The 26,132-nt window shown below is 40.1% G+C and overlaps 1 protein-coding gene across 3 annotated transcripts in view; it reads left to right on the top strand.

Moving 5' to 3' along the window:
• Positions 1–23,064, top strand: part of tmem68 (transmembrane protein 68) — a 51,780-nt gene extending 28,716 nt beyond the window's left edge. For all 3 annotated transcript variants that reach the window (XM_008433518.3, XM_081597885.1, XM_008433520.3), the window contains 6 exons: positions 13,760–13,859; positions 13,982–14,149; positions 16,396–16,589; positions 18,562–18,622; positions 20,381–20,520; positions 21,372–23,064. In XM_008433518.3, coding sequence (XP_008431740.1) covers positions 13,760–13,859; positions 13,982–14,149; positions 16,396–16,589; positions 18,562–18,622; positions 20,381–20,520; positions 21,372–21,488 — 780 coding nt within the window. In that variant the 3' untranslated portion in view covers positions 21,489–23,064. The remainder of the gene's footprint in view (positions 1–13,759; positions 13,860–13,981; positions 14,150–16,395; positions 16,590–18,561; positions 18,623–20,380; positions 20,521–21,371) is intronic.
• The last annotated feature ends 3,068 nt before the right edge of the window (positions 23,065–26,132 follow it).

Genomic DNA, 26,132 nt, shown 5'->3' with positions numbered 1-26,132 from the left:
TTTTAGTATTCGACAGAGAAAAAAAAGCAGAAGAAATCTTAAAAGAAGCAAATGCAGTTTCACGTTACTGCAGTGAAAATTTTGCGTTGTAATGTGCAATATTAGTCTGAACACTTTGAAAACATCTTTGCAAATGCACACATTACAATGTGAATTAATATTTGCCATGTAGAATTATAACCGTAACCTGTGATATGTGGCAGTTTTTGGACTGAAAACATGATTTGAACTAAATGTACTCAAAGGGCTTTCTGTGCATGTGTAACGTAGTTCATTCTGCGTTGTGTCTTGTGGGAAATAACAGCCAAAAGAGAGCTGATTGCAAGGCATTTTAATGCTCCTGCATTCAAATAGCAAAAAATAGTAATCAAAAACAGTTCTTTTCTCATCAAAGTCTTCCACAACGCCTGTTTAACCATGAACAACACTATTTTCAGCACATGGATGTAGCAACTTCTTTAGCAATGTTTCATGTAGCATGAGAACAGCTAAATATAAGCTAAAACAGTTCCATCACCTTTTAATAAAGTAACTGCTCCAAAACACATTATTTTACAATGTGTAATTGAACTATCACTTATTATCCTTAAATTACACTTATTAAACAAAAAAAAAACTTCACATCTTCTTCAATAGAATCCAAACAGAAATGGGGAATAGCGAGGGAAAACCCTTCGTGTACTATAAGGGTGTGATCCGTTATACTTCCCAGATAGCACAGAATGATTGAAATGACATTGAATCAATGTCAGGCAGAGACATTGAATCAACATTGAAAGTGGTCAGTGACTTGTATGTTGAATCAACATTAGGGTTTCAACCATAACTGATATATCAATGTTGATTCAACCATCAACTGTATGTCAATTTACATGCACATTTGTGTTATTACATTGAATCAGTTAGGAATCAACGTTGATTCAACCTTCATCTGAACGTGGTTCTGCATGCATATTTCTGTTGACTTTACATTGACGGAATGTTGATTCAACACTCATTTGACTGTGAATCTGCATGCATATTGGTGTTGATTTTACATTGAATGAAATAGGTATTTATGTAAATTTTTAGGTCTGATAGGTCTACATCAGGGTTGCCCAAAGTCGGTCCTCGAGGGCCGGCATCCTGCATGTTTTAATACTCTCCCTGGTTTAAGGCACCTGGATCAAATAATGGCTCATTAGAAGGCCTAAGAGGAACATTCCCAGATAGCACACAATGTTAAATGAACGTTGAAAAATAGTTAAAATCGTTGATTTTTGGTTGAAGTCGACAAATGACAGTGGATCAACCATCAAACAACCATCCAATCAAACCGGTGAAATTGTGTCATTGAATCAATGTTGCTTTGTGGTTGAAATCTGATGACTGAAATGCCGTGATCTGATTAATGGTTGATTTTTGGTTGAAGTCGACAAATGATTGTGGATCACCTATAAAACCCACTCTAAAAGAAAATAGTTGAACCAACTTAATTTAATTGCTTCTGTGGTAACAAGCAATTCAATTAAGTTTATCCAACTGAATTTATTAAATTTATCCAACTTAATTTATTAAGTTTAACCAATTCAATATATTATAATCATCCAACTCAATTTGTTAATTTATTTTTAACAAATTTATTAAGTATGTTTAAGATAACAGATTTAAGTCAGTCTTACTCAAATCATTTAGTTTACTTCAAAAATGGAAAATAAACGTACATAGCACTTTTCCAGTCATTTTGACCACTAAAAGCACTTTACACTAGAGTCACATTCACACATTTACTTAATGAACAAATCTGTTGGGTGCCCAGGGGCACATTGACATGGGGCAGGTGGGAGCTGGCATTGAACCAACAACCTTCCGTTCACAAGACAACTGCTCTACCCACAGAGCCACGGTGGCTTACCAGTGAATCTGTCCCTGGTAAGCTTGAGTCATTGTGTTAGACAAGGGAAACAAATGTGGCATCGAACTTAATTATTTCAAGTAAAGTCAAAGTGAATCCAGTGTGTTTCAGCACTGGTCCTCCAAGCCCGGCAAGTTTTAGGCATTTTCCTAATTCGGCACACATGATTTTAATTGATGTCTGATTAACAGGGTTTTGCTGACATGAAAACTTGCAGGTCAGTTTGTCTCGAGGACAAAGTTTGGGGAAGAACTCGTGATCTAAATGTCCAATCAATGTAAGCTGTTTTTCACGCCCCTCTACACACACCCCTCTCCTGGGCCCATCTACCCCTCAGTCTCCTCCCCCTTTCCACTCTCTTCCCTTCCTCCTTGGGCTCCGGGTGAAACAATTTTAATTTTAGGTGAGGGTTTTAAATTTTCACATTTAGTTTTGTTAAAGATTTTTTTGGCTCTAGTGGCCTTTATTTGATAGTTCATTGACAAGAAAGGGGGTAATGAGAAAGGTGGAAGACATGCAGCAGGGTTTGCCAAGGCCGGAAGTCAAATAATAAGGTCGTTAGCAGGACTCTGGAGAACCTGACTGCACTGAGGAGGTGATTCAGCTATTGGATCCAGGTGTGTTCTACCAGGGAGACATCTAAGAGTTGCAGGACACCGGCCCTCGAGGACTAGGATTGCCCACCCCCAAGGCTCATTAGAAGGCCTAAGAGGACCCCTCATCACCTTTTCATCTCCCCCTACTCGCTCCCAAGGCTCCCCACACCCACTTGCTCCTCCCAGGCTTCCCCTCTTTACCCCCTCTCTTCCCTGCCCCCATCCTTGAGCTCTGGGTCAGAACATTTTATTACTAAGTGGGGGTTAATCATGTTTCAAATTACGCACTACATGATGAGAACATTGGGTTGTGATTCCTTTATGTACATTTTCTTACTTGTCTACTTGTCTGTAAATATTATTACTGACTGTGCATAATGTGTTGACACAAAAACATCTACAAGTCCCTATTAGTAGTTGTACAGTCCGACTCCCCCTTTTTACACTAGTGGTTTGTCCCAACCAAATGGCCATTTTGCTGCTGACTTGTTTGCAACCGGCTTCTGAATTGAATTCTCCTCTGAGCAGTTTTATGGTAAGTTTTTCAATATTACTTTGATCTTAAATGTGGGTATTGAAAAATAAGGACATTGTTTTGTGCCCATAGTAATCCTGGTTATTTTGGGGCAAAACAGATATTTTTAATAATTGAGGTCATGTCTCATTTTGTATTATTTTCATCCTACCCACCGCTCCAGGCCTAAGTATGAAATCCTGCTAGATTTTGTGAGATTTGAGTTTTTAAAATAGGGCGGGGCCTATTGTTTGATCTGGGAGAGCATGTGGTGGACAAAGAAGTGTAAGGCTGGCTGCTCCAGGTGGGCTTTAAATTGTTGTGATAGTAATCACTTGTTTTTCATTTTTTATTATGTGCTTAGGGACGTGCTTAGATGTGCCTCTGTTCCAGAACAGCTGAGTTAGAAAATTGCATGAACATCTGCAGCCATCAAGAAGTGCAAAAGGTTGTTAATCATCCACAGATTCCATTCAGGTGAGGCAGAAAGGAAACACTTAAAACATGTAAAGCAGGTGAAACACTGAACTAAACCTGCTAATGACTGATTCAGTCTGTTGACTCTTGGATTGGTAACTGGTTAAATTGAACTGGTCTATTATTACTGGTGTGGGATCTTTATCAGCACGTGGACATTTTGTAATGAATTTAATAAACTTATTTGGAAATATTTGTAGTTGATTCAAGATTAAACCAGCTATTTGATGGAAGTTTATTCTGTATAAATTATAAATAATTTTTCCAACTGCAGTATAAATCACCTCTTGCTCTGTTCATCTGTCTCTGGTGTGTTAAACCCTGATCCTCCCTGAGTTTTATCTTTAAGTTTTCTGATAAACAGCCTTTATTTTAAATATTGATTCCCTCCTTTTAACATGAGTGCAGCATCATAAATCCTACACTAGACTGCAGCTTCATAGGTAAATGTAGTTGTATATGTAAACCATCCATCCATCCATCCATTTTCTTCCGCTTATCTGGGGTCGGGTCGCGGGGGCAGCAGCTTCAGAAGGGAGGCCCAGACTTCCCTCTCCCCAGCCACTTCTTCCAGCTCGTCCGTAGATCGACCGGTAAATCGAGAGCTTCGCTTTTTGGCTCAGCTCTCTCTTCACCACGACGGATCGGTACAGCGCCCGCTTCACAGTAGACGCTGCCCCAATCCGCCTGTCGATCTCCCGCTCCCTTCTTCCCTCATTCGTGAACAAGATCCCCAGATACTTAAACTCCTCCACTTGAGGCAGGATGACCCCCCTGACCCGGAGAAGGCACTCTACCCTTTTCCGGCTCAAGACCATGGCCTCGGATTTGGAGGCACTGAGCCTCATCCCGGCCGCTTCACACTCGGCTGCGAACCGCTCCAGTGAGAGCTGCAGATCACGTTCCGATGAAGCCAACAGGACCACATCCTGTTGGCTTCATCAGGATTGAAAGCAGAGATGCGATCCTAAGGCCACCAAAACGGATCCCCTCAACACCTCGGCTGCGCCTAGATATTCTGTCCCTAAAAGTAATGAACAGAATCGGTGACAAAGGGCAGCCTTGGCGGAGTCCAACTCTCACCGGAAACGAGCCCGACTTACTGCCGGCAATGCGGACCAGACTCTGACACCGGTCATACAGGGACCTGACAGCCCTCATCAAAGGGCCCGGTACCCCATACTCCCGGAGTACCCCCCACAGGGCCCCCCGAGGGACACGGTCGAACGCCTTCTCCAAGTCCACAAAACACATGTAGACTGGTTGGGCGAACTCCCATGCACCCTCCAGGACCCTGCTGAGGGTGTAGAGCTGGTCCAGTGTTCCACGACCAGGACGAAAACCACACTTCTCTTCCTGAATCCGAGGTTCGACTATCCGACGGAACCTCCTCTCCAGGACCCCTGAATAGACCTTACCAGGGAGGCTTAAGAGTGTGATCCCCCTGTAATTGGAGCACACCCTCCGGTCCCCCTTTTTAAACAGGGGGACCACCACCCCAGTCTGCCACGTATATGTAAACATTAAGATTAATATTAATATAACAGGGAGTGTACATGGGAAACTATATGGTTTGTATTTGTTCTCAGACCTGTAACCACTACACTGTTTAATCTTTCAATGTCTTTCAGAACTTTTCAAATGTTTATCTTTCTAACTGGCACCTTCCTCACTTATTTTTGTGTTTTTCAGCCGTTGCTCTGCAGTTTGACTGAAAGCTGACTCTTGAGGACTGCAGTAAAACTGTCAAGAAGTGGCTTCATTACATGCCAGAACGAGAGGAAGACATCGCAAGGAATCAAAGTAACGCCAACCAGAGTGAAACTGGGGTTACCACAACTTGTACTGTTTCCCTAGTTCATACAGTACAAAGCTTAACCTCATGGACTATGTTCTTCTGTGGACAATAGACTGTTATTCTGACAGTCAAAAAGGAGTCAAATATGTTTAAAGATCTGTCCCTCTTTTCTTAAATAAAATGTTATATCAAACATATGTTGATATGTTTGATATAACAAACATATCAACATATGTTTGTTATATCAAACAAACATATGTCATTTTTAAACTTTTGTACACAGTTTACCCATGATCTGCCAATAATATAGTGTTTAACATCAGTGAAGAAACTTTTAGTGGTATGTTTTGTAGACCTATCAGACCTAAAAATTTACATAAATAATTAGCTTTCATTCAATATGAAATCAACCCAAATCTGCATCTAGATCCACTTTCAGATGAAAGTTGAATCAATGTTGATTCCTAACTGATTCAATGTAAAATCAACAGAAATATGCATGAAAACTGACATACAAATGATGGTTGAATAAACCTTGATTCCTAACTGATTCAATGTAAAATCAACAGAAATATGCATTTAAATTGACATACAAATGATAGTTGAATCAACATTGATATGTCGGTACCAACATAACAGAGCACCACAAGCTCCATCTAGGCCCAGCTCAGATGAAGCAACTGCACCCACTGGAATATGCTAGTCATATTCTACGCAGCACACTCAGCACATACAAACGAAGAAGTGACGCCCTGGAGCACACCGTATACACCATACACCAACCATAAAAGATAGTCCCTGTTGCTCGAGGTGGTCCCTGATCTCAAGTGAGAGTGCATACCTTTTGAGGTACCTAAATGTGGGCAGGGAACCAATCGTGGTGGGCCCGCAGCCTCAAAGAGTGAACCCACAAACTAAAGTTGATTCAACATACAAGTCACCGACCACTTTCAATGTTGTTTCGATGTCAGCGTTCAACGTTGATTCAATGTTTCTGGCTGACATTGATTCAATGTTGTTTCAATAATTCTGTGCTGTCTGGGTTGACATGCTGAAAAGGTTGTTACTACCGCCAGGGAGAGAACTAAAACATGCAGGATGCCAGCCCTCAAGGACCACATCCTGGACCACATACCACTAAAAGTTTCTTCACTGATGTTAAACACTATTTTATTGGCAGATGATTGGTAAACTGTGTGTACAAAAGGTTACAAATGACAACATGGGTTTGATACAACATTTTATTTAACCCTTGTGTCCAAAATGGGATCCAATCGATTCCACGCAAGTAAAACTTGTATCATTTTCCACAGTCCTCTACGTTTGCATCAGTCCTCGCATGCACAAGGGTTAAGAAAAGAGGGACAGATCTTTAAACATATTTGACTCCTTTTTGACTGTCAGAACAACAGTCCATGGAAGAACAGCATCCATGAGGTCAAGCTTTGTACTGTATGAACTATGGAAACAGTACAAGTTGCGGTAACCCCAGTTTGACTCTGGTTGGCGTCACTTTGATTCCTTGCGATGTCTTCCTCTCGTTCTGGCGCTTAATGAAGCCACTTCCTTGACAGTTTCGCTGCAGTCCTCAAGAGTCATCTTTGGGTCAAACTGCAGAGCAGCGGCTGAAAAACACAAAAATAAAAGTGAGGAAGGTGCCGGTTAGAAAGATGATAAACATTTGAAAAGTTATGAAAGACATTGAAATATTAAACAGTGTACTGGTTACAGGTCTGAGAACAAATACAAACCATATAGTTCCCCATGTACACTCACTGTTAAATTAATATTAATCTTTCATTAATATTTACATATACAATTACATTTACCTATCAAGCTGCAGCATAGTGTAGCATTTATGATGCTGCACTCATGTTAAAATGAGGGAATCAATATTTAAAATAAAGGGCTGTTCATCAGAAAACCTAAAGATAAAACCCAGGGAGGATCAGGGTTTATTTAACACACCAGAGACAGATAAATAGAGCAAAAGGGGATTTGTACTATAGTTGGAAAAATTATTTATAATTTATACCGAATAGGCTTCCATCAAATAACTGGTTCAATCTTCCATTAACTACAAATATTTCCAAATAAGTAGATTAAATTCATTCAAAAATGTCCATATGCTGATAAAGATCACGCACAAGTAATAATAGTTCAGTTTCACCAGTTACCAATCCAAGAATCAACAGACTGAATCGGTGATTAGCAGGTTTAGTTCAGTGTTTTACCTGCCTGACATGTTTTAAGTGTTTCCCTTCTGCCACACCTGGATTGAATCTGTGGATGATTAACAACCTTCTGCACTTCTTGATGGCTGCAGAAGGTCATGCAATCATCTAAACTCAGCTGTTCTGCAACAGTGGCACATTCAAGCACATCATAATAAAAAATTAAAAACAAGTGATACTATCACAACAATTTAAAGCCCACCAGGTCTTACACTTCCTTGTCCACTACATGCTCTCGCAGACCAAACAATAGGCTCCGCCCTATTTTTTAAAATTTACATTTACCTATCAAACGCAAATCCCACAAAATCTCGCAGGATTTCATACTTAGGCCTAGAGTGGTGGGTAATATGAAAATAATACAAATGGAGACATGACCTCAATTATTAAAAATATCTGTTTTGCCCCAAAATAACCAGGATTACTATAGGCACAAAACAATGCCCTTATTTTTTAATAAACAGATTTAAGATCAAAGTAATATTGAGAAACTTATCATAAAACTGCTCGGATTATAATTTAATTCAGAAGCCGGTTGCAAACAAGCCAGCAGCAAAGTGGCTGTTTGGTTGGGACAAACCACTACTTGTACACACTACACTCCTTGTCTCTACAAGTCTCTACTTGTAGATGTTTTTGTGTCAACACATTATGCACAGTCAGCAATAATATTTAGAGACAAGTAAGAAAATGCACAAACATGTAGCGCTTAATTTGAAACATGATTAACCCCCACCTAGTAATAAAATTTTCTGGCCTAGAGCTCAAGGAGGGAGGAGGGAAGAAGGGATGAGAGGGGGTAAATAGGGGAAGGCTGGGAAGGCTGGGAGGAGTGGGTGGGGGGTGGGGCAACAAACTGCCCATATTGCACACGATGGTAAATCAATGTTGAATTATACTCAGAATGGTTGATTTTTGGTTGAGGTCAACAACTGACAGTGGATCAACCATCCAATTCTAGCCAAGTAACCAATGTTGAAACTGTGTCATTGAATCAGTTTTGTGGTTGAAATCTAAGGAATGAAATGCCAATGTCTGATTAATGTTAAATCAATGTACAGTGAACCCTTGCTACAACGCGGTTCACCTTTCACGGAATTTTTTTTTGTGTAGTTTTTTTCACAGTGCATTGTGTTCTGCATCCGGATTGGCTAAACAGTCTCTGCCGTTCTTCTCTACCTGTGTGACAATAATGTTACGGTATTTAAATATAAGTAATAGAGCTTGGCCAGTCAGGAGATGAAAACTGAAACTTTGAATGCCTGCTGGAAAAAACTGGCCAGAATCAGCGTAAAACCCGACTGGAGGCTCGCTTGATGAGATCCATCGCTCTGCTGTAGATACAGCTGTGACTCTCGCGGGGCAGGTTGGACGAGACGGCTTTAATGTCATGACTCTGGATCACATTAAGGCCCGATTGATGAACACGCACATCCGCTGACCTGAAAACAAGCTTTGTTCTTTGGTTTCAATGTAGAGTATTTAATTATGCTGTGGAATAATCGTAAAAAATAAAGGTAACTCTACTTTGTGGATTTCGCTTATCGCGGGTTACTTTTGGAACGCAACCCCTCGAAAAACAAAGGATCACTGTATGCTGTTTTGCTACACCCATTCCCCTCCTCTCCTCCTCATCAGAGCTCTGGGTGAGAGCATTTTATTAGTGAGTGGGAGTTATAATGTTTTAAATTAAGCACTTTAGAGGATAGTGGGTGGTGATTCCTTTCTGTACATTTTCTTGTTTATAAAAATTCTTACTGACTGTGTGTGATATATTGACACAAAATCATCTACCACGAACTACAAGGAGTGGAGCGGTCCACCCCTGCTATTTACATGAGTGGGATGTCCCAATCACACAGCCGCTTTGCTGTTGGCTTGTTTGCAAAATATGTTAATTCAATGTTGAATTGCTATCATGTGCAATCTGGGTACAGAATGGAATTACAACTCAATGTTGTCAACACATAGTGCTTAAGTTAAAACGTGATTAAAACGCGAAACGTGACTCACCTAAAATTAAAATTGTTTCACCTGGAGCCCAAGGAGGAGGGGAGGAGAGTGGAAAGGGGGAGGGAGATTGAGGGGTAGATGGGCCAGGTGAGGGGTGGGCATGTGTGTCTTTGGCAGGTGGAGGGAGAAGGGTTGGGCATTTGAATGGCGGGTGGTGGTAGAGGGGTGCAAGAAACAGCTTACATTGATTGAACATATATTACTAGTTCTTCCCCAAACCTTGTCCTCAAGGCAAACTGACCCACATGTTCTCAGTTCAGCAAAATCCTGTTAATCAGCAGTGGCGGAGCTAGACTTTTAAAGTTGGGGGGGCCAAGGGGGGACAGGTAATTTGACAGGTAAAAATAGTTCGGGTCGGACCAGAATTATTTGCCTGATGGTGGTCCGGGCTTCTAATGAGTTTACATTTAATGAGTTTGGAGCACACAGAGAAAACCTAAAGAGAATGTTATGATCTACTTATCGTAGTTTAAGTAGAGGAATAACAGCTGACTGTTGAGAGAGGAAAGAAATTAAAGTGCAGATCCGTTAGGCAGAAACAAGCGCAGAGCGCTGGACAATAAATGCGCGTAAATGCTCCACCGTTACGCTCCAATCAATCCCACATGAGATGACAAACGCCAAATATACAATATATTTTTAAAAACAAAACCAGTAAAAACTTAACTGAGTTAATATGTCAGATTCCCTCCTCACCTCGTCTTGATAAGAACAGAGAGCAGTTCACTGGTTTCTATCCAGACTGTGATCAGCTGACCACTTGGTGCGCAGACAGTTTAAGCTTTACGCACAGAGAACATCGTGAAGCTCATTATTAATCAGACTAAGAACAATATCTGTCAGAGAATCATCTCTGATCTGGACGCTTTAAGGGACCAGAGGCTTTGGAGCGCTTAGCGGAGCTGATCCGCTTCTGCTGGGTTTTTCTCCCGCTGAGGGAAGTCAGTGCGGGATCAGGAAACGATCAGAGTTCTGCCGTCTTCTAATCACGTTATTTCGTGAAATGTTACCTGATTTCAAAAACGTTCTAACAGAGAAATAATAAATGTTTCGTTTAATGACTACAAATTGGAAATAAAATGATTTTTTTTCTTTGACGGACAACGAAAAAACTGTAGCGCCACCTCTGCTCCAAACTACGAACATTGTCGGCCCCTCTTCGGTTTTTTCTCTTTTTTGCGGAGGATCAATAAATAACTTATTGGTGTTTTACCATCACCACCAGGTATGAAGTGCTTTAGCCTTTGAGTTGCACCACAGCGCAGCACAACTGAAACACCCAGGAGAAGAATTTCAGCTTGTTTTTATGAGTATAAAGGAGGCTGCTATCGCGCCTGATCTAAATCTATTTATTTATGTCACATGGACTTATATAAAGTTTTATACATTTTCTTTTCATATATTTATTATTGTTTTTCTTCTTTAGATATTAGGTTGACTTAGAATGATTCCAAATAATGTACAGGAATAACCTGGTGCTGTTACATGTCAATCATCTGGGGGGGCCACTAGGGGTGCCAATCAGATGACAGGAGGGGCACTGGCCCCACTGGCCCCCCCTCTGGCTCCGCCACTGTTAATCAGACGTCAATTAAAATCATGTGTGCTGAATTAGGGAAATGCCTAAAACTTGCAGGGCAGTGTGCCTGGAGGACCAGGGTCGAAAAACACTGGATTCGATGTTGGCATTTCAATCAATGGATATTGACAATAAATTAACATTGATTCAATGACACATTTTCAACGTTAGTTAATTGGCTAGAATTGAATGGTTGTTTGATGGTTGATCCAGCTTCTGTCGTCGACCTTAACCATAAATTCAACCTTTGTGATCATAATTCAACATTGAATTGACATCTTTTGCCAACAAGCCAACAGTGGCTGTGTGATTGGGACATCCCACTCATGTAAATAGCAGGGGTGGACCACTCCACTCCTTTGTAGTAAGTTGTACATGTTTTTGTGTCAATATATCACAGTCAGTAAGAATTTTTATGAACAGGTAAGGAAATGTACAGAAATGAATCACCACCCACTATCCTTTACAGTGCTTAACTAAAGATGTGATAACCCCCACTCACTAATACAATGCTCTCATCCAGAGCTCTGACGAGGAGTAGAAGAGGGGAAGGGGTGTGGCATAACAGCATACATTGATTCATCCTTGATCAGACGTTGAGCAGACATTGGCATTTCATTCATTAGATTTCAACCACAAAACAACATTGATTCAATGACAGTGTCGTAGCACCTTGTCTTGGAATGACTCAAGAACAAAAAATATTAAGACTCCGAGGGAAGCGAGACTATTAGCAAACCACTGAGATCATTTTCATGAGCACATTCATAATAGTTTTTGTCTGTAAATGTTTTAATAAAATCTGCCAGTGGCAGTTCAATAGCAAATTCTTTGTGTTTTTAAAAAGCAAATGTAATAATTTTATGCAGTCAGTGGTCGTTTGCTCAGTAAAAACTTGATTGCACCATATGTGTACAGATATTTTCTCTTTTAAATCAAATGACAGAATGCTGTTTGTTGTTGTAAACATTCACATGCAAGCCCAAGACCAGGCAAAATAGTTTCCAGGCTTCAGAGCTTCCACTTCACAGAGCAGCCCTCCCCAGTGTCTCCCGACTCAGCTCCTCTAGACCAGTGTTTTTCAACCTTTTTTGAGCCAAGCTACATTATTTTAATTGAAAAAATCTTGAGGCACACCACCAACCAAAAATGTAAACAAAGATACTCTGTAGCCGCCTGGACTACATATTTAGTCATTCTTATCAAAGTCTCTTGAATAGGAATAAAATAAACACAAAAATGCATTTTTATCACATTTTACATTTCTTATTTCAAATTGCACTTAACACGTCCACTTCAAAAATACACCTGAACAGTGCTACAACACTGTGGTGTTAAATTTATAGAAGTTGTAGAAAACTTCAAACTGTTTTACAAACTAATCCTAATCCTAACTAATGTATATTTTACCCACCTAGTGTGAAACCTGTGCATGTTTGGATGAAAACAGCTGATTTCCTGGCAGAAATTGAAGAAAGACAAAGCTCTTCCTCAACAGCTCTCAGTCTCTCTCTGGTTTTAGTATTTATAGTAGCCAGGCTTGAGAAGCTCACTTCACACAGATATGTTGTGGGAAATGGACCCATGTTCTTTCCAACCCAACTACTGCTGAGCTTCTCTGTCTTTTCCATCACTGTCGTCACAGTCTTGCTAGATACGATGCTCTCACCGCTACCTGTAACATTCATGCATCACTAATTCTCTTGTTGTAATGTAAAATGCTCTGTACCTACTGCCACCTAGTGGTAAGAACATTACATGATTACGCCGCTAGTCACTGCTACAGCAGACATTCGAAGATGGCATTATTTGCAGATAATTCATATTCAAAGAAATCTTTTAAAATCAATTACCGTATTTTTCGGACTATAGAGCGCACCATACTAGCACCTTCAATTTTTTTTTTTTTTTTTTGAAAAAAACTGGAAGCTGCTCTCGGTTTTCCATAAGGACCCAGCAGAGGGCTGCGTCCTAATAAATCTGCTGCATATATTAAGGACGCAGCACTCCGTCTCCAAAGCCAAACCATGGTTTCGTTCACACCGAGCTTAAGTGCAGCTGCTCTATTTCTCTCCTGTAGTGCCAGATCAACAGCCCTCAACTTAAAAGCTGCATGATATGAGTTTGAAAACATTTCTCTGTCGTGCCTGCTGCTAGCATGTAGTTGAAAATTAGCACGTTCTTTTGATTTACAATTTTGACTTCTAATGATTCACTTCCTGCTAGAGAGCCCCCTGGTGGTTGAAGAAAAATACATAGCAAAGCCACATCGGGCTACAATCCGCATGGTTCAAAGCTTAGAAAAAAAAAGTAGCAGCTTATAGTCCGGAAAATACGGTACTGTAGGTGAAATTGAATAATTTCCACGGCACACCTGACGATCACTCACGGCACACTATTGTGCCGCGGAACAGTGGTTGAAAAACACTGCTCTAGACTAACCAGCAGCAATTAGCAAACAGCTGGTGGTCTCAAATCTTCCATCCCTAATAATGTGTGCATAATACTTCATCCCTCTTGATGTTATAAAGTTCTAAGCATATTTCTGACCATAAATATGACTATAGTAAGATAATTTGGAATAAGAGGTTTTAAACAAAAGCATGAATTTTGTCCATTAGATGTATTCATCTTCTCTTGCTTGCTTTTATCAGAGGAAGAATCAGCTAAAGGAAGCTTATAGCAACAACTTGTGGGATGGAGCCAGAAAAACACTGGCTACCCTGTGGGATGGACATGGAGCCATATGGCATGGTATGAATAAATGTAAACTACTCTCCAAAGCATATAAAATTTGTTTATTTATAGCACTTGACTGTAAATGTTAAAATCTCTGTAATGTATTATTCTATCTTGTGGTATGATCTGTGTATCAGGTTATGAGATCCATGGAATGGAGAAGATTCCCAACAGAGGACCAGCTCTAATAGTGTACTATCATGGAGCCATACCTATAGATTACTATTACTTCCTGGCCCGTGTTATCATTCAGAAAGGACGTACCTGCCATTCTGTAGCTGACCACTTCCTCTTCAAGATTCCTGGTACTTCAACCGTTTTATTTGTTCTGAAAATTAAGGCACATTACCGTCATTCAGAAATATTGCTGAGTGTGTTTTGAAGTCATTTCTATACAAAGAAAAAGCATATCTGCTGGACAGTTTAACAGCTACTAGTCTACAGCAGTCAGTCTAGTCCATCATGTGGACTAGACTGTCTTCCTCATTGTCTGCTTTACTATGTTGAACATGTCCATCCATCCTTTGTCTTTCACTTGTCCGAGATTCGATCGCAGAGATAACTGATTCAGTAAAAAGGGCTAAACCTCCCTCTGTCCAACGACACTTTTCAACTTATTGTATACTCGGCTAGTAAAATACTCAGATGACTCTGTAGTTGTCGGGTTTATCAGAGATGGACAAGAGGCTGAGTACAGAGACCTGGTGGACCGCTTTGTGGCATGGTGTGGGAACAATCATCTAGAAGGGACAGAGCAGTCTGGACTTTTTGAGGAAGCTAAGATCCTTCAAGGTTTGAAACAAGATGCTGCAGATCTTCTATAAGTCTGTTGTTGAGAACATCCTCTCTTCTGCTGTCATCTGTTGGGTCAGCAACATCAGTGCCAGGGACATAAAAAAGCTTGACAAATTGATAAGGAAGGTTTTGGTTCTGTTCTGGGGACAACTATGGAAACTCTGGAGATGATGATGCGAAGGATTTTTCATAGGATCAAGAAAATTATGGACAAACCTGACCATCTTTTTCATGAGACTGTCTTGGGAAGGCAGAGCACCTTCAGTCAGAGGCTTCTTCAGATTCAGCGCAATACAGATCACTGCAGAAGATCTTTCCTGCCATCAGCCGTCACCATCTTCAATAATCTAAATGATCTTAATGATCTAAATAAATTAACTTTTGCAACCTTTTAAATTGAATTAATTTAAAAGGTTGCTTTTAATGGCTAAAGCCCAGTTCAAATTACACAATTGTTTGCCGCGATTTTCCTCTTACCACAATCTTAGAACGTTTGCTGATCTAAGATGACTTCTTGCAATATCCATCCATCCATTTTCTTAACACCCTTGTCTTAGTGGGGTCGGGAGGGTTGCTGGTGCCTATCTCCAGCTAACGTTCCGGGTGAGAGGCGGGGTTCGCCCTGGACAGGTCACCAGTCTGTCGCAGGACAACACAGAGACACACAGGACAAACAACCATGCACACTCACACCTAGGGGCAATTTAGACAGACCAATTAACCTGACAGTCATGTTTTTGGACTGTGGGAGGAAGCCGGAGTACCCGGAGAAAACCCATGCATGCACAGGGAGAACATGCAAACTCCATGCAGAGAGACCCCAGGCCGGGAATCGAACCCGGAACCTTCTTGCTGCAAGGCAACAGCTCTACCAACTGCGCCACCGTGCAGCCCTCTCTTGCAATAATTGCAGCCAATCATCTTACCGTGTGTGGTGTGCTACGACTGATTGGGTCCAGTTGGTAGAATGTTGGGACCGCTCCGATCTAACATCGGGCATTTCAACATGTTGAATTATCTTGGCCTGATTATCATTGCGTGTGTGGGGTTACCCGACTGGGAGCGAGAACGCAGCCTGTTGAATGTGACGGGTAGCCAATGAGAAAGCGTGTTAACATAAGCACAGAGGAGAATCCCAAACAAACAGCTGTTGAGAGTCCAGCAGATAACAGGGATTATATGTGAAAACAACATGACTGTTTATTCAACATTTTGTGCAAGGAATATTCACAGAAATCACAATGAGAGGAATTGGAGTAAATTGCTACCTGGTAACTTTTTAGCTATTTATCATTAATGTGTCATAAATAGGTTACAAAATTTACAAGCTGTTTTTCTTTCTCCTTTCTTAAAATTCTTTGTGTGTTTAAAAAGCAAATGTAATAATTTTATGCAGTGAGAAGTGTTTGCTCAGCAAAAACTTGATTGCACCATATGTGTACAGATATTTTCTCTTTTAAATCAAATGACAGAATGCTGTTTGTTAACATTCACATGCAAGCCCGTGGCCAAGCAAAAACAGTTTCCAGGTTTCAGAGCTTCCACCTCACAGAGCAGCCCTCCCCAGTGTCTCCCACTCCACTCAGCTCCTCCAGACTAACCAGCATCAATTGGCAAACACCTGGTGGTCTCAAGTCTTCCATCCCTACTAATGTGTGCATAATACTTCCTTCCTCTTGACCTTATAAGGTTCTGAACATATTTACAGAAATATCCCTTTGTGTGTATCTAATTTCTCCATTTTGCGTTCTTCCAGGTTTCAAGTTGCTGTTAGAGGTCTTCTCGGTGATCCATGGTCCTCAGGAAGAGTGTGTCCGGGCTCTGAGGAATGGCCACTTGCTTGGTATTTCTCCAGGAGGAGTGCGGGAGGCAATGTTTAGTGATGAGACCTACCGTCTTTTTTGGGGAAAACGCAAAGGCTTTGCACAAGTTGCAATTGACTGTCAAGTGGTGCGTTATGGCAAACTTCCTTATAACACTACTTAGAGTTTTGAAGTATGAACTTTATGTAATAATCTAAATAAAGAAAATATTCTGCCATAATCTTTCATTTTTAGGCATAGTAAAATGACAACGGATAAATTATTAAAAGGGTAGTTTTTTTTAACTCTACACCATGTTCTAATATTATTCCCTCATCAAAAACATACCTGGAGTGTTGGCTTGATTCTTTCAGGCATGTTTGAGAAATCCTTTAATTTTCATGGTAACCATTCAGCTGTGCAAAATGCCTGGGTGGACTGAGCACTGCCTTCGACACATAGCTCCTGCAGTTTTCAAGCTTCAGAGCTTCCACCTCACAGAGCAGCCCTGCTCTGCGACTCCCCCACTTAGCTCTTTCAGACTAGCCACCAGCAATTAGCAAAAACTGTTGGAACTGCACATCTGTTGAGCTTATTTTACTAGCTTCTTCTCAGTGAAACACTGGTAAGAACATTGTTAAAGGGTTAATAGAAGATTTATGTTGTGATGACTTCCTCAAGGTGGAGTTTCAGAAAGAGTAGGAGTTTTTAAAGAGAAAGAGGTCCAATTTAAATGAGAAAGTATTGCACTGGGTGCGTTTGTCTCCTAGCGGGTGTGCCTGTGTGGCTACTATCGATTGTAGCCACACATCTACCTATCTATGATGGATAGGTTTATAGATATATACATTTTCTGTTAACTGTTAGGGGCTGCACAGTGGCGCAGTTGGTAGAGCTGTTGCCTTGCAGCAAGAAGGTTCTGGGTTCGATTCCCGGCCTGGGGTCTTTCTGCATGGAGTTTGCATGTTCTCCCTGTGCATGCGTGGGTTTTCTCCGGGTACTCCGGTTTCCTCCCACAGTCCAAAAACATGACTGTCAGGTTAATTGGCCTCTCCAAATTGCCCCTAGGTATGAGTGTGTGTGTGCATGGTTGTGTGTCCTGTGTGTCTCTGTGTTGCCCTATGACAGACTGGCGACCTGTCCAGGGTGTACCCCGCCTCTCACCCGAAACGTCAGCTGGAGATAGGCAACAGCAACCCACCCGACCCCATTAAGGGACAAGGGTGCAAGAAAATGGATGGATGTTAACTGTTAATGGTTCTCTCTGTCTACCTCTCTCTCTCTCTCAATCGAGAATAGATAAAGCAGAGATAAAAATCCATTTGAAGGATTTGAAAATCCTTCAAATGGAAGGATTTTCAAAGGTTGTTCTTTCAATGTCATTCGGAATATATAACCTTTTTCAGCTATAGACTGACAAAGCAAGAGTCCCGTTTTGAGGCTCTTTGTTTTGAAAATCTAACATGCCTTGTTTCTTCTATGCTGTAGACCAGTGTTTCTCAACCCTGGTCCTCACCGCCCCCCTGTTCTGCATGTTTTAGATGTGCCTCTATTCCAGAACAGCTGATTCAAATAATTACATGACCATCAAGTACTGCAGAAGCCTGTTAATCACCCAAAGATACAATTCAGGTGTGTGGGAGAAGGGAAATACCTAAAACATGCAGGTCAGCGGGGGCGGTGAGGACCAGGGTTGAGAAGCACTGCTGTAGACCAATGGTGTACTTTGTAAGTTCTCTCTCAAAAGTCTTTCTCATGGAAGAACTATTCCTTTATCTTGAACAGTATCTATGAGCTTTATTTTGAAAAAAAATTGTGCAGCTGATAAAAATACAGTGACCTGTTGAGGAAAACCGCTGCCATGGAAACAGATTGAAATCCTAATTGTTTCTGCTTCCCACTTGTTACCTATTGTTTCCAAGACTGATTCAAGTACTGTTTAGTCATTTGAGAAATCTGTAAGAACGTTTGGTTGATAAAATCCTATTGGGAAATCAGATTTCAATTGAGATGTTTATTTTTGATCCACTTAAATATGCTCACAAAATCTGCTCCAATATGCATGAATTCATGATTAATCATGGTGTCATATCTCTAAGCTTATTCTGTATTTTTTTCAGCCAATAATTCCAATGTTTACTCAGAATCTACGAGAGGGTTTCAGATCTCTTGGGACACTAAGTAAGTGAGGAAGATTTTGTGTGTTTTTTGTATAAGTCAGTGTTGAGGATTCTGTGCTTGTTAAACATGGCATGTTTCTGTGTCTGTCTGTCTGTATAGCTATCAGTATCAGTAGAATTCTAATGATATTTGTGCTAGTAGATACAATTTTATCAGTTGATTTTTTTTTTCATCCTGGGATCCTTCTGTCCTCCAATGCTTCTTGGTCTGGTACCTGGATCCTATGGGATATGTTTGCATCTCTGCTTCTTGTTGCAGTTTGTTGTACCCCCTTGTTGCGCTTACTAGGGAAATGGATGACACAATAACAAATTTTGCTAAACAAATTGTCCCTGTAATTTTTATGATAATATTGTTGTTTTGAGACAATTTTCAAGTTATATAATGGTAATGGCATAATAATACATCAATAAGACATACTTTCACAGTTTCATCATATCGATCTTAAAGCTAATGTAACTTTTATTTTTTTTAAACTGTTTTGCATATTTGTTATAACTGTCACTGTTGTGACAGTGTTATGAGATATAAAATCTGTGAAAAAAATTAAACGGCTCCATCTTCTCTTATATGCTACTATAGAGCTGCAAAAATTCCCTGCTCCTGGTCAAAAGACAGCCAGTCAGAGCCAGAAGGAAGGTCTTAGTCCTGACAATCAGGACTAAGATTGTGCAGGCTCGTGTAAGCGCTGCTCAATGTGCTAATTTCAGAGAAACAATTTATTGTTTCCACTGATCTCTCAGTATGGTCTGAATACCTGGATGTGTGGAAAGGTATACAATGTAGAAATCCAGACACAACCAAAACTTAACAGGGTGAACGCTCTGCTGCACTCAGGAGCCACCCTGGTGAGCAGGCAGGAGTAGACCTGGCCCAGGTCCATCTCATACCACTAATGGTAGGTTCCAACCTGAAACAGAAAAACCAAAAAGACCCTGTAGCTGTGGAGTCATTGCCATAAGGTCTAGAGTTAATTTCTGAGTTTACAACAATCACCAACCTCAACTAACCTCTAGCCCAATGTTTCTCGATTTCAGTCCACATGGACTACTACCCTGAATATTTTAAATGTGTCTCTGTTCCAGAATACCTGATTTATATGATAACAGTACCTCTCTTCATGCATCAAGTGCTGCAGAAGCCTGTTAATCACCCACTTATTCAAGTCAGGTATATGGCTTGAGAGAACACCTGGGAACCTAGGACATTAAAACACTTTCTTGGTCCTGCCATCTTGATTAGACCATGGCATCATACAGGTCTGACACCACCCTATTCATGAGATGTTGAAATGAGCATTGTTAATCTAAGCTAGGGATGGGCAATCCTGGTCCTCGAGGGCTGGTGTCCTGCAACTCTTAGATGTCTCCCTGGTCCAACACACTTGAATCCAACAGCTGAATCACCTCCTCAGTGCAGTCAAGTTCTCCAGAGTCCTGCTAACAACCTCATTATTTGACTCAGGTGTGTTGAAGTAGAGACGCATCTAAAAGTTGCAGGAGACCGGCCTTCCAGGCCTGGAGTTGCCCACCTCTGATCTAAGCTCATGAGTATACTGACCGAATGGTACAGTGGAAACAGAGATCTGTTTTGCTCTCTGGGTCAGTGGAATGGGCCAGTCAGAAAATCAAATTTACCACAAAACTGAGATGAAGCTACCTGGTGAACACATTCCTCAATGTGAGGACCTGTATTTTCTTGGACTGCAACATTACAAGAAATCTTTTTATAATTATTGGCCTGTATTTTTCTTTTCAGGATTATTTCGGTGGCTGTATGAAAGATTTCGTCTTCCTGTAGCTCCAATTTATGGGGGATTTCCAGTGAAATTTCGGACCTTCCTTGGTGATCCTATTCCATATGACCCAAACATCAATGCTGCTGAGCTAGCAGAAAGAGTGAGTTTTTTCATCCTTTTATATCTGTCTGAATTTAATTGATAAATATCATGCTTTGGTAAAATACATGAACAATATGAAGGCAGGTGCAGATGAGATCTTGGATCTGCACCTGCAAATAAAGCTTAAATAAAAAAATAAAAAGTCAAATGATGAATAAGGTGGTAAGAGATACTTATAGGTTTGCCAGAAATGGCGCAGTTCCAATGGCGGGAAAGAAATTAGTGAAGATGGTCTCTAAACCACAGAAGAAGAGCAATATTGACCCTCAGAAACACATGTTCTGTCCCAACTCATCAAAGGCAGCATTTGCAGAAATATTGATGTATGGACACCAATGTTGCTCACGATTACACTATTTAGTGATTCCTACTGATATTGAATTCATTCTTGGGACTCTATCCTGAAACATTAATCTTGCAGGTAAAGAGATGAGACTGAGGCAGGTGTTTGTGTCATGAGTCTAAATGGAGACTTGTTTCAGCAGACTCTCACTGAGGCAAAAGCAGCTATCCCCAAAGACTGTATGACACTTAAGTAAATCTAAAGCTAACAGTGGAAATAAATCACATGGTATTTTTGTCCTTGAGAAAATATGAAGAATTCTTAAAAAATTGTCACACTTTAGGCACTTCTACACTGGCAAGTCTGACTCTACCCAGTTAATGTGGTTTGGTTCTACCCCAGTTCAATTGTAATACAAATAAGTATCTTTGTACAATTAACTTTTTTTAGTATCAAAGTGTCGATTATTTTTGACAACCCAAATTGTGTGTCTCTCACGTTGTGAAATTGAAGACTTTTTAAATGGTTGTTTAGATACAAGTCTTATAACTGTTTTTGTTGTCCAGGTGCAGCAGGCGGTCCAGTCTTTGATAGACAAACACCAGCAGATCCCTGGGAGCATCTTGAGAGCCTTGTTAGAGAGATTCTACACAAAACGCAAAGATTTTCAACATCAGAATTAAAAACGATACGTCCAATTTATGATCCGATTTGGATGTAAGCTGATGAACTTTATTGTCCCAGAGGAAATTTGTCTTGGGTACAGACTCTGACTGCTGCGTAATCCAAAACAATGCCCATCCCATTACATTCACACATCATACCTGTAAGATTGACGCATAACATTCTAACTTAGAAATGACTGGTTGGATTCAGTATGTACACTGTCCTATTGGCTGTTTGTATTATGTCACTTGGTGATTTCCTCGAATAATATGTCTCTCTACAAAACTCAATCTTGTAGTAGGATGGAAAAAGGAAAAATACATTTTATCAATATTAAGTGTGGTAAAACCTAAAGAATATGGGAAGTATTTTTATGAATTGTACTTGCATAAGTGCAAAATGTCATTGTACATACTAAGTGGGTGGTTTTTTTGTTGTTTTTTCATTTTATATCCAAAAATGGTGAGGGGTGTGGTACTTCCAATTACAGTAACATAATATGCCGTACGAATTACCTCTATGCATCATGAGCAATTGTACCCAGTTGTGGTCCTGTCACTTTGTTTTGGTCTCACTAAAGGGCAGTGTTTCCTAACCCTGGTCCTCAAGGCACACTGCTCTGCATGTTATAGATATTTCCCTCTGCTCTGCATGTTATATATATTTCGCTCCTTAATGTGCCTCATTCAATTGATTGCAGTTCAGCAAACACCTGTTCATTGAAATCACATGTGCTGAAGCAAGGAAACATCTAAAATATGCAGGGTAGTGTACCTAGAAGACCAGGGCTGGGAAAAAAACATTGCTATAGGGAGTGTGGATCAGTGAAGTGATGTTATACCCAACAATCTCTCCATAGCACAAAACTTTTGATTCTCAACAACTCGCTTGTCTCAAATCCTTCACATTGATATTTGGAATGAACTTTGTGATCAGCTTCACTCTTTCTGAGTTAGGTTAAGCTTTGGCGTCGCTAGTTTTTTTTAAATTTAGCAGGAAAGATCATCTGTTTTATATGTATTTATATTGAAGTTGAGAGGTCTGTGATGAATATATAGACAAAACAAATTCACATGAAGGTGAATAAGTTCAAGAGATGCTAAAACTATTAGTAACTTTTGTTTGGGATGGTGGTGGTGTGTCACACTTTGATGTATTTACATTTAGATGTGGTGATATGTAAAAGGTACATAATCATCTATAACTGTTATTTAATGTTGGTGCTCTCCTATTCCAGCTAACTGAACAGACTGCCATGAAGACGATTTCTATCACTTTTGATGAACTGCTCTACATTTTAAGGGAGGTTCTATTCTCACCAGCTCACTTACATCTGAGCTGTTATACTACAGCTCAGATGTACCTTCTTTTATGTTTTGAAACTCAAACTGTTTTACAGACATAACAACATAAGAGATGTCCTTGTTACACGTTTAGCTGCTGTATTGTCTTTGAAAAATTCCCTGTTATTTTTATGTAGTTCATAGTACTGCTTGAAACAAAACTACAGGCATTCCTTAGACAACTGCCTTTAGTCATGGTAAATTGTTGTCTTGATATTCTGCTATAAACCAAATTTTTTGCAGAACATCAGAGCGCTTAAGTTATCTTTTGTTTTGAAAATAGTTTTCTGTGTACTACAAGTTCTCATTGTGCATTTTATTTTAGGTTTTGCAGATTTTCAATGTGTTAGCTTTGTAAAATTAAAAATGTCCATAAGTAGTTATGTTAAAAGAAGTGTAAGCACATGTTGTTCACCTGAGTGAACTTTTGGACAAATTCTACAAAAAAGTATTTTTTACAACAAAAACCTTATTTTTATGCCCTAAGAAAATCAAAAACACTTTTGAAAAAAACTTACAGGATCATAAAACATGCATGAAAGGGTTAAAAATGTACTCACCTTGATAAAATTTGGCAAAATACATTCAAAACAGCTGATTGACAAAATGCCAGTAAAACACTCAATTGCCTTATCAGAGACTGTATTTCTACAGTTTAGAAGGCTGCAAAAAATTTGTGGTGGGCTGGATTTGGCTCACGGACCCTGAGTTTGGACACTTAAAACACTTTTTTCTTCCCTGTGTCTGTGGGCCTGTGAAATCAGAGTTCTCAGCAGACAGGCTCTGGCTCTGCGTGTGTGAGAGTTTTATCTTTGTTTTGGCAAGGCTCTAAAAGCAATGGTTGTTACCTGTAAACTGAATGTGCTTATCTGGGCAACCAACGGAGTGCAATAAAACTCAGCCTGCAGTTATAAAAAACGGTAGCCTTTTGAAAATATATAAAATTAAATTAATACAGTTTAAGTTTGATTTCTGTGCAAATGCCACCCTAGCAAAAAAAAGTGTACTAAGTATGTAAAATTTTAACATACTTTAGCATACTTCAAGTACACTTAGGATTAACATACTTAAAGTGTGCTTTTTTGGGACAACGTTTTTGTGCTTAGTGTATTTTAATAGTATTTAAATTGTAGTAATGTACAATTTAAAGTATACTAAGCATACTTCGAGGTACATTTTTGGAACAACTTAAAACACACTCTGAACACTTTGATCCTTGCAGGATGGTGAGGGAGGCTGGTGGTGCCCATGTCCAGCAGTAATCAGATGAGAGGCAGGGTTCACCCTGGACAGGTCACCAGTCCATCACAGGGCCCTGAAGCTAACAATGAATAAAATATATGAAAGAGAAATGTTAGATTAACAAGGGGAATAAACCCAGATAGCACATGATGTTAAATCAATGTTGAATTATAGTCAGAATCGTTGATCTTTGGTTGAAGTCGACAAATGATGGTGGATCAACCATCAAACAACCATCCAATTCTAACCGTTGAAACTGTGTCATTGAATCAGTGTTGTTTTGTGGTTGAAATCTAATGAATGAAAAGCCGAGGTCTGATCAACGTCTGATCAATGTTGAATCAAAGTATGCTGTTTTGCTACGCACCTTCTCCTCGTCATCAGAGCTCTGGGTGAGAGCATTGTATTACTCAGCAGGGGTTATCACATTTTTAATAACACTGTAGAGGATAGTGAGTGGCGATTCCTTTCTGTACATTTTTTTTTATTTGTTAATAAAATTTCTGACTGTGTGTAATACATTTCTATGTTTTATTTTTTAAAAGATTTTTTTGCTCTAGTGGCCTTTATTTGGTAGTTAATTGACAGGAAAGAGGGTAATGAGAGTAGGGGGAAGACCCGCAACAAGGCCGGGAATTGGACCTGCAACAGCTGCGTTGAGGTCTAAGGCCTCCATATGTGGGTTGTGCTTAACCACTGTGCCACCACAGCACACCCCGTTTTAGGTGAGGGTTAATCACGTTTTAACTTAAGCACTATGTGTTGACAACATTGAGTTGTGATTCTGTTCTGTACCCAGATTGGACATGATGCCAATTCAACATTGAATTAACATATTTTGCCAACAAGCCAACAGCAAAGTGGCTGTGTGTTTGGGACATCCCACTCATGTAAATAGCAGGGGTGTACCGCTCCACTCCTTGTAGTATGTTGTAGATGTTTTTGTGTCAATATATCACACACAGTCAGTAGGAATTTTTATGAACAAGTAAGAAAATATACAGAAATGAATCATCACCCACTGTCCTTTACAGTGGTTAATTTGAAACATGATAACCCCCACTCACTAATAAAATGCTCTGAGCCAGAGGAGGAGAGGAGGGGAAGGTGTGTGGCAAAACAGCTGACATTGATTCAACATTGATCAGGGTAGATCTGGTTAGGGGTGTCCAGGTCGTTTGAGGAAGGGGAGGGATGCCAGAAGGCCAGAAGCTCGCGTAGTTGACAGAGCAGGATTGACACAAAAATAGCTGATCTTGGCAGTTGGCATAAACTGGTTTGTGACTGCACTGCTATAGTGACTCAGGTTGAGGATGAGGGAGATGATTAAATGAATTTTGGTAACTGGACTCTAGTACGTGGTAGTAGAGGATCAGGAAGAGAACAAAATAGAAAAGAAGAAAAGTTGGTAGAGGCACAAAGTAGCAAACGGAGTCTAGAAGAAAATAGCTTGGATGAAAACAACACAGTTTGCAAGAGGATTGTTGGACAGGAATCTAAGCTAATTATAAAGTTTAGGAAGGAGGATGAAGGAATACAACTTAGTCCACTAGCTCTGTCAAAAGAATTAAAAAAGAAGTTGGAGAGCTGACACTTGCTAAGACTCTTGGAGATGGGAACCTGTTGATCACAGTGAGGAATGATGAACAGAAAAACAAAGTGAACTCCCACAGTATCTGTAAAAAACTGATTATTGAGGTAAAGATTTTGGGAGAAAATAAAGTAGTAAGAGGGGTGATCACATGTACCCCAGTAGGTGAAGATCTACAAAAACTCAGACACAGTATTAATGGAGGTGAAGTAAGTAAAATCAAAAGATTGATGAGAACAGTTGAAGGGGAAAGAGTGGAAAGTCTCTCAGTAATGTCGGAGTTTCAAAGACAAGTTCTTCCTGAAAGGGTAAGAGTCGGATGCTTTCCTGTAAGGCCATACCCAGATAGCACACAATGTTAACTCAACATTGAAAAATAGTTAGAATCATTGATTTTTGGTTGAAGTCGACAAATGACAGCGGATCAACCATCAAACAACCATCCAATCAAACCGTTGAAACTGTGTCATTGAATCAATGTTGTT

This window comes from Poecilia reticulata, chromosome 17, assembly GCF_904066995.2.
Source record: "Poecilia reticulata chromosome 17, P_reticulata-male-v2, whole genome shotgun sequence".
Taxonomy (NCBI): Eukaryota; Metazoa; Chordata; class Actinopteri; order Cyprinodontiformes; family Poeciliidae; genus Poecilia; species Poecilia reticulata.
This window is presented reverse-complemented; position numbering and strand designations above follow the sequence as displayed.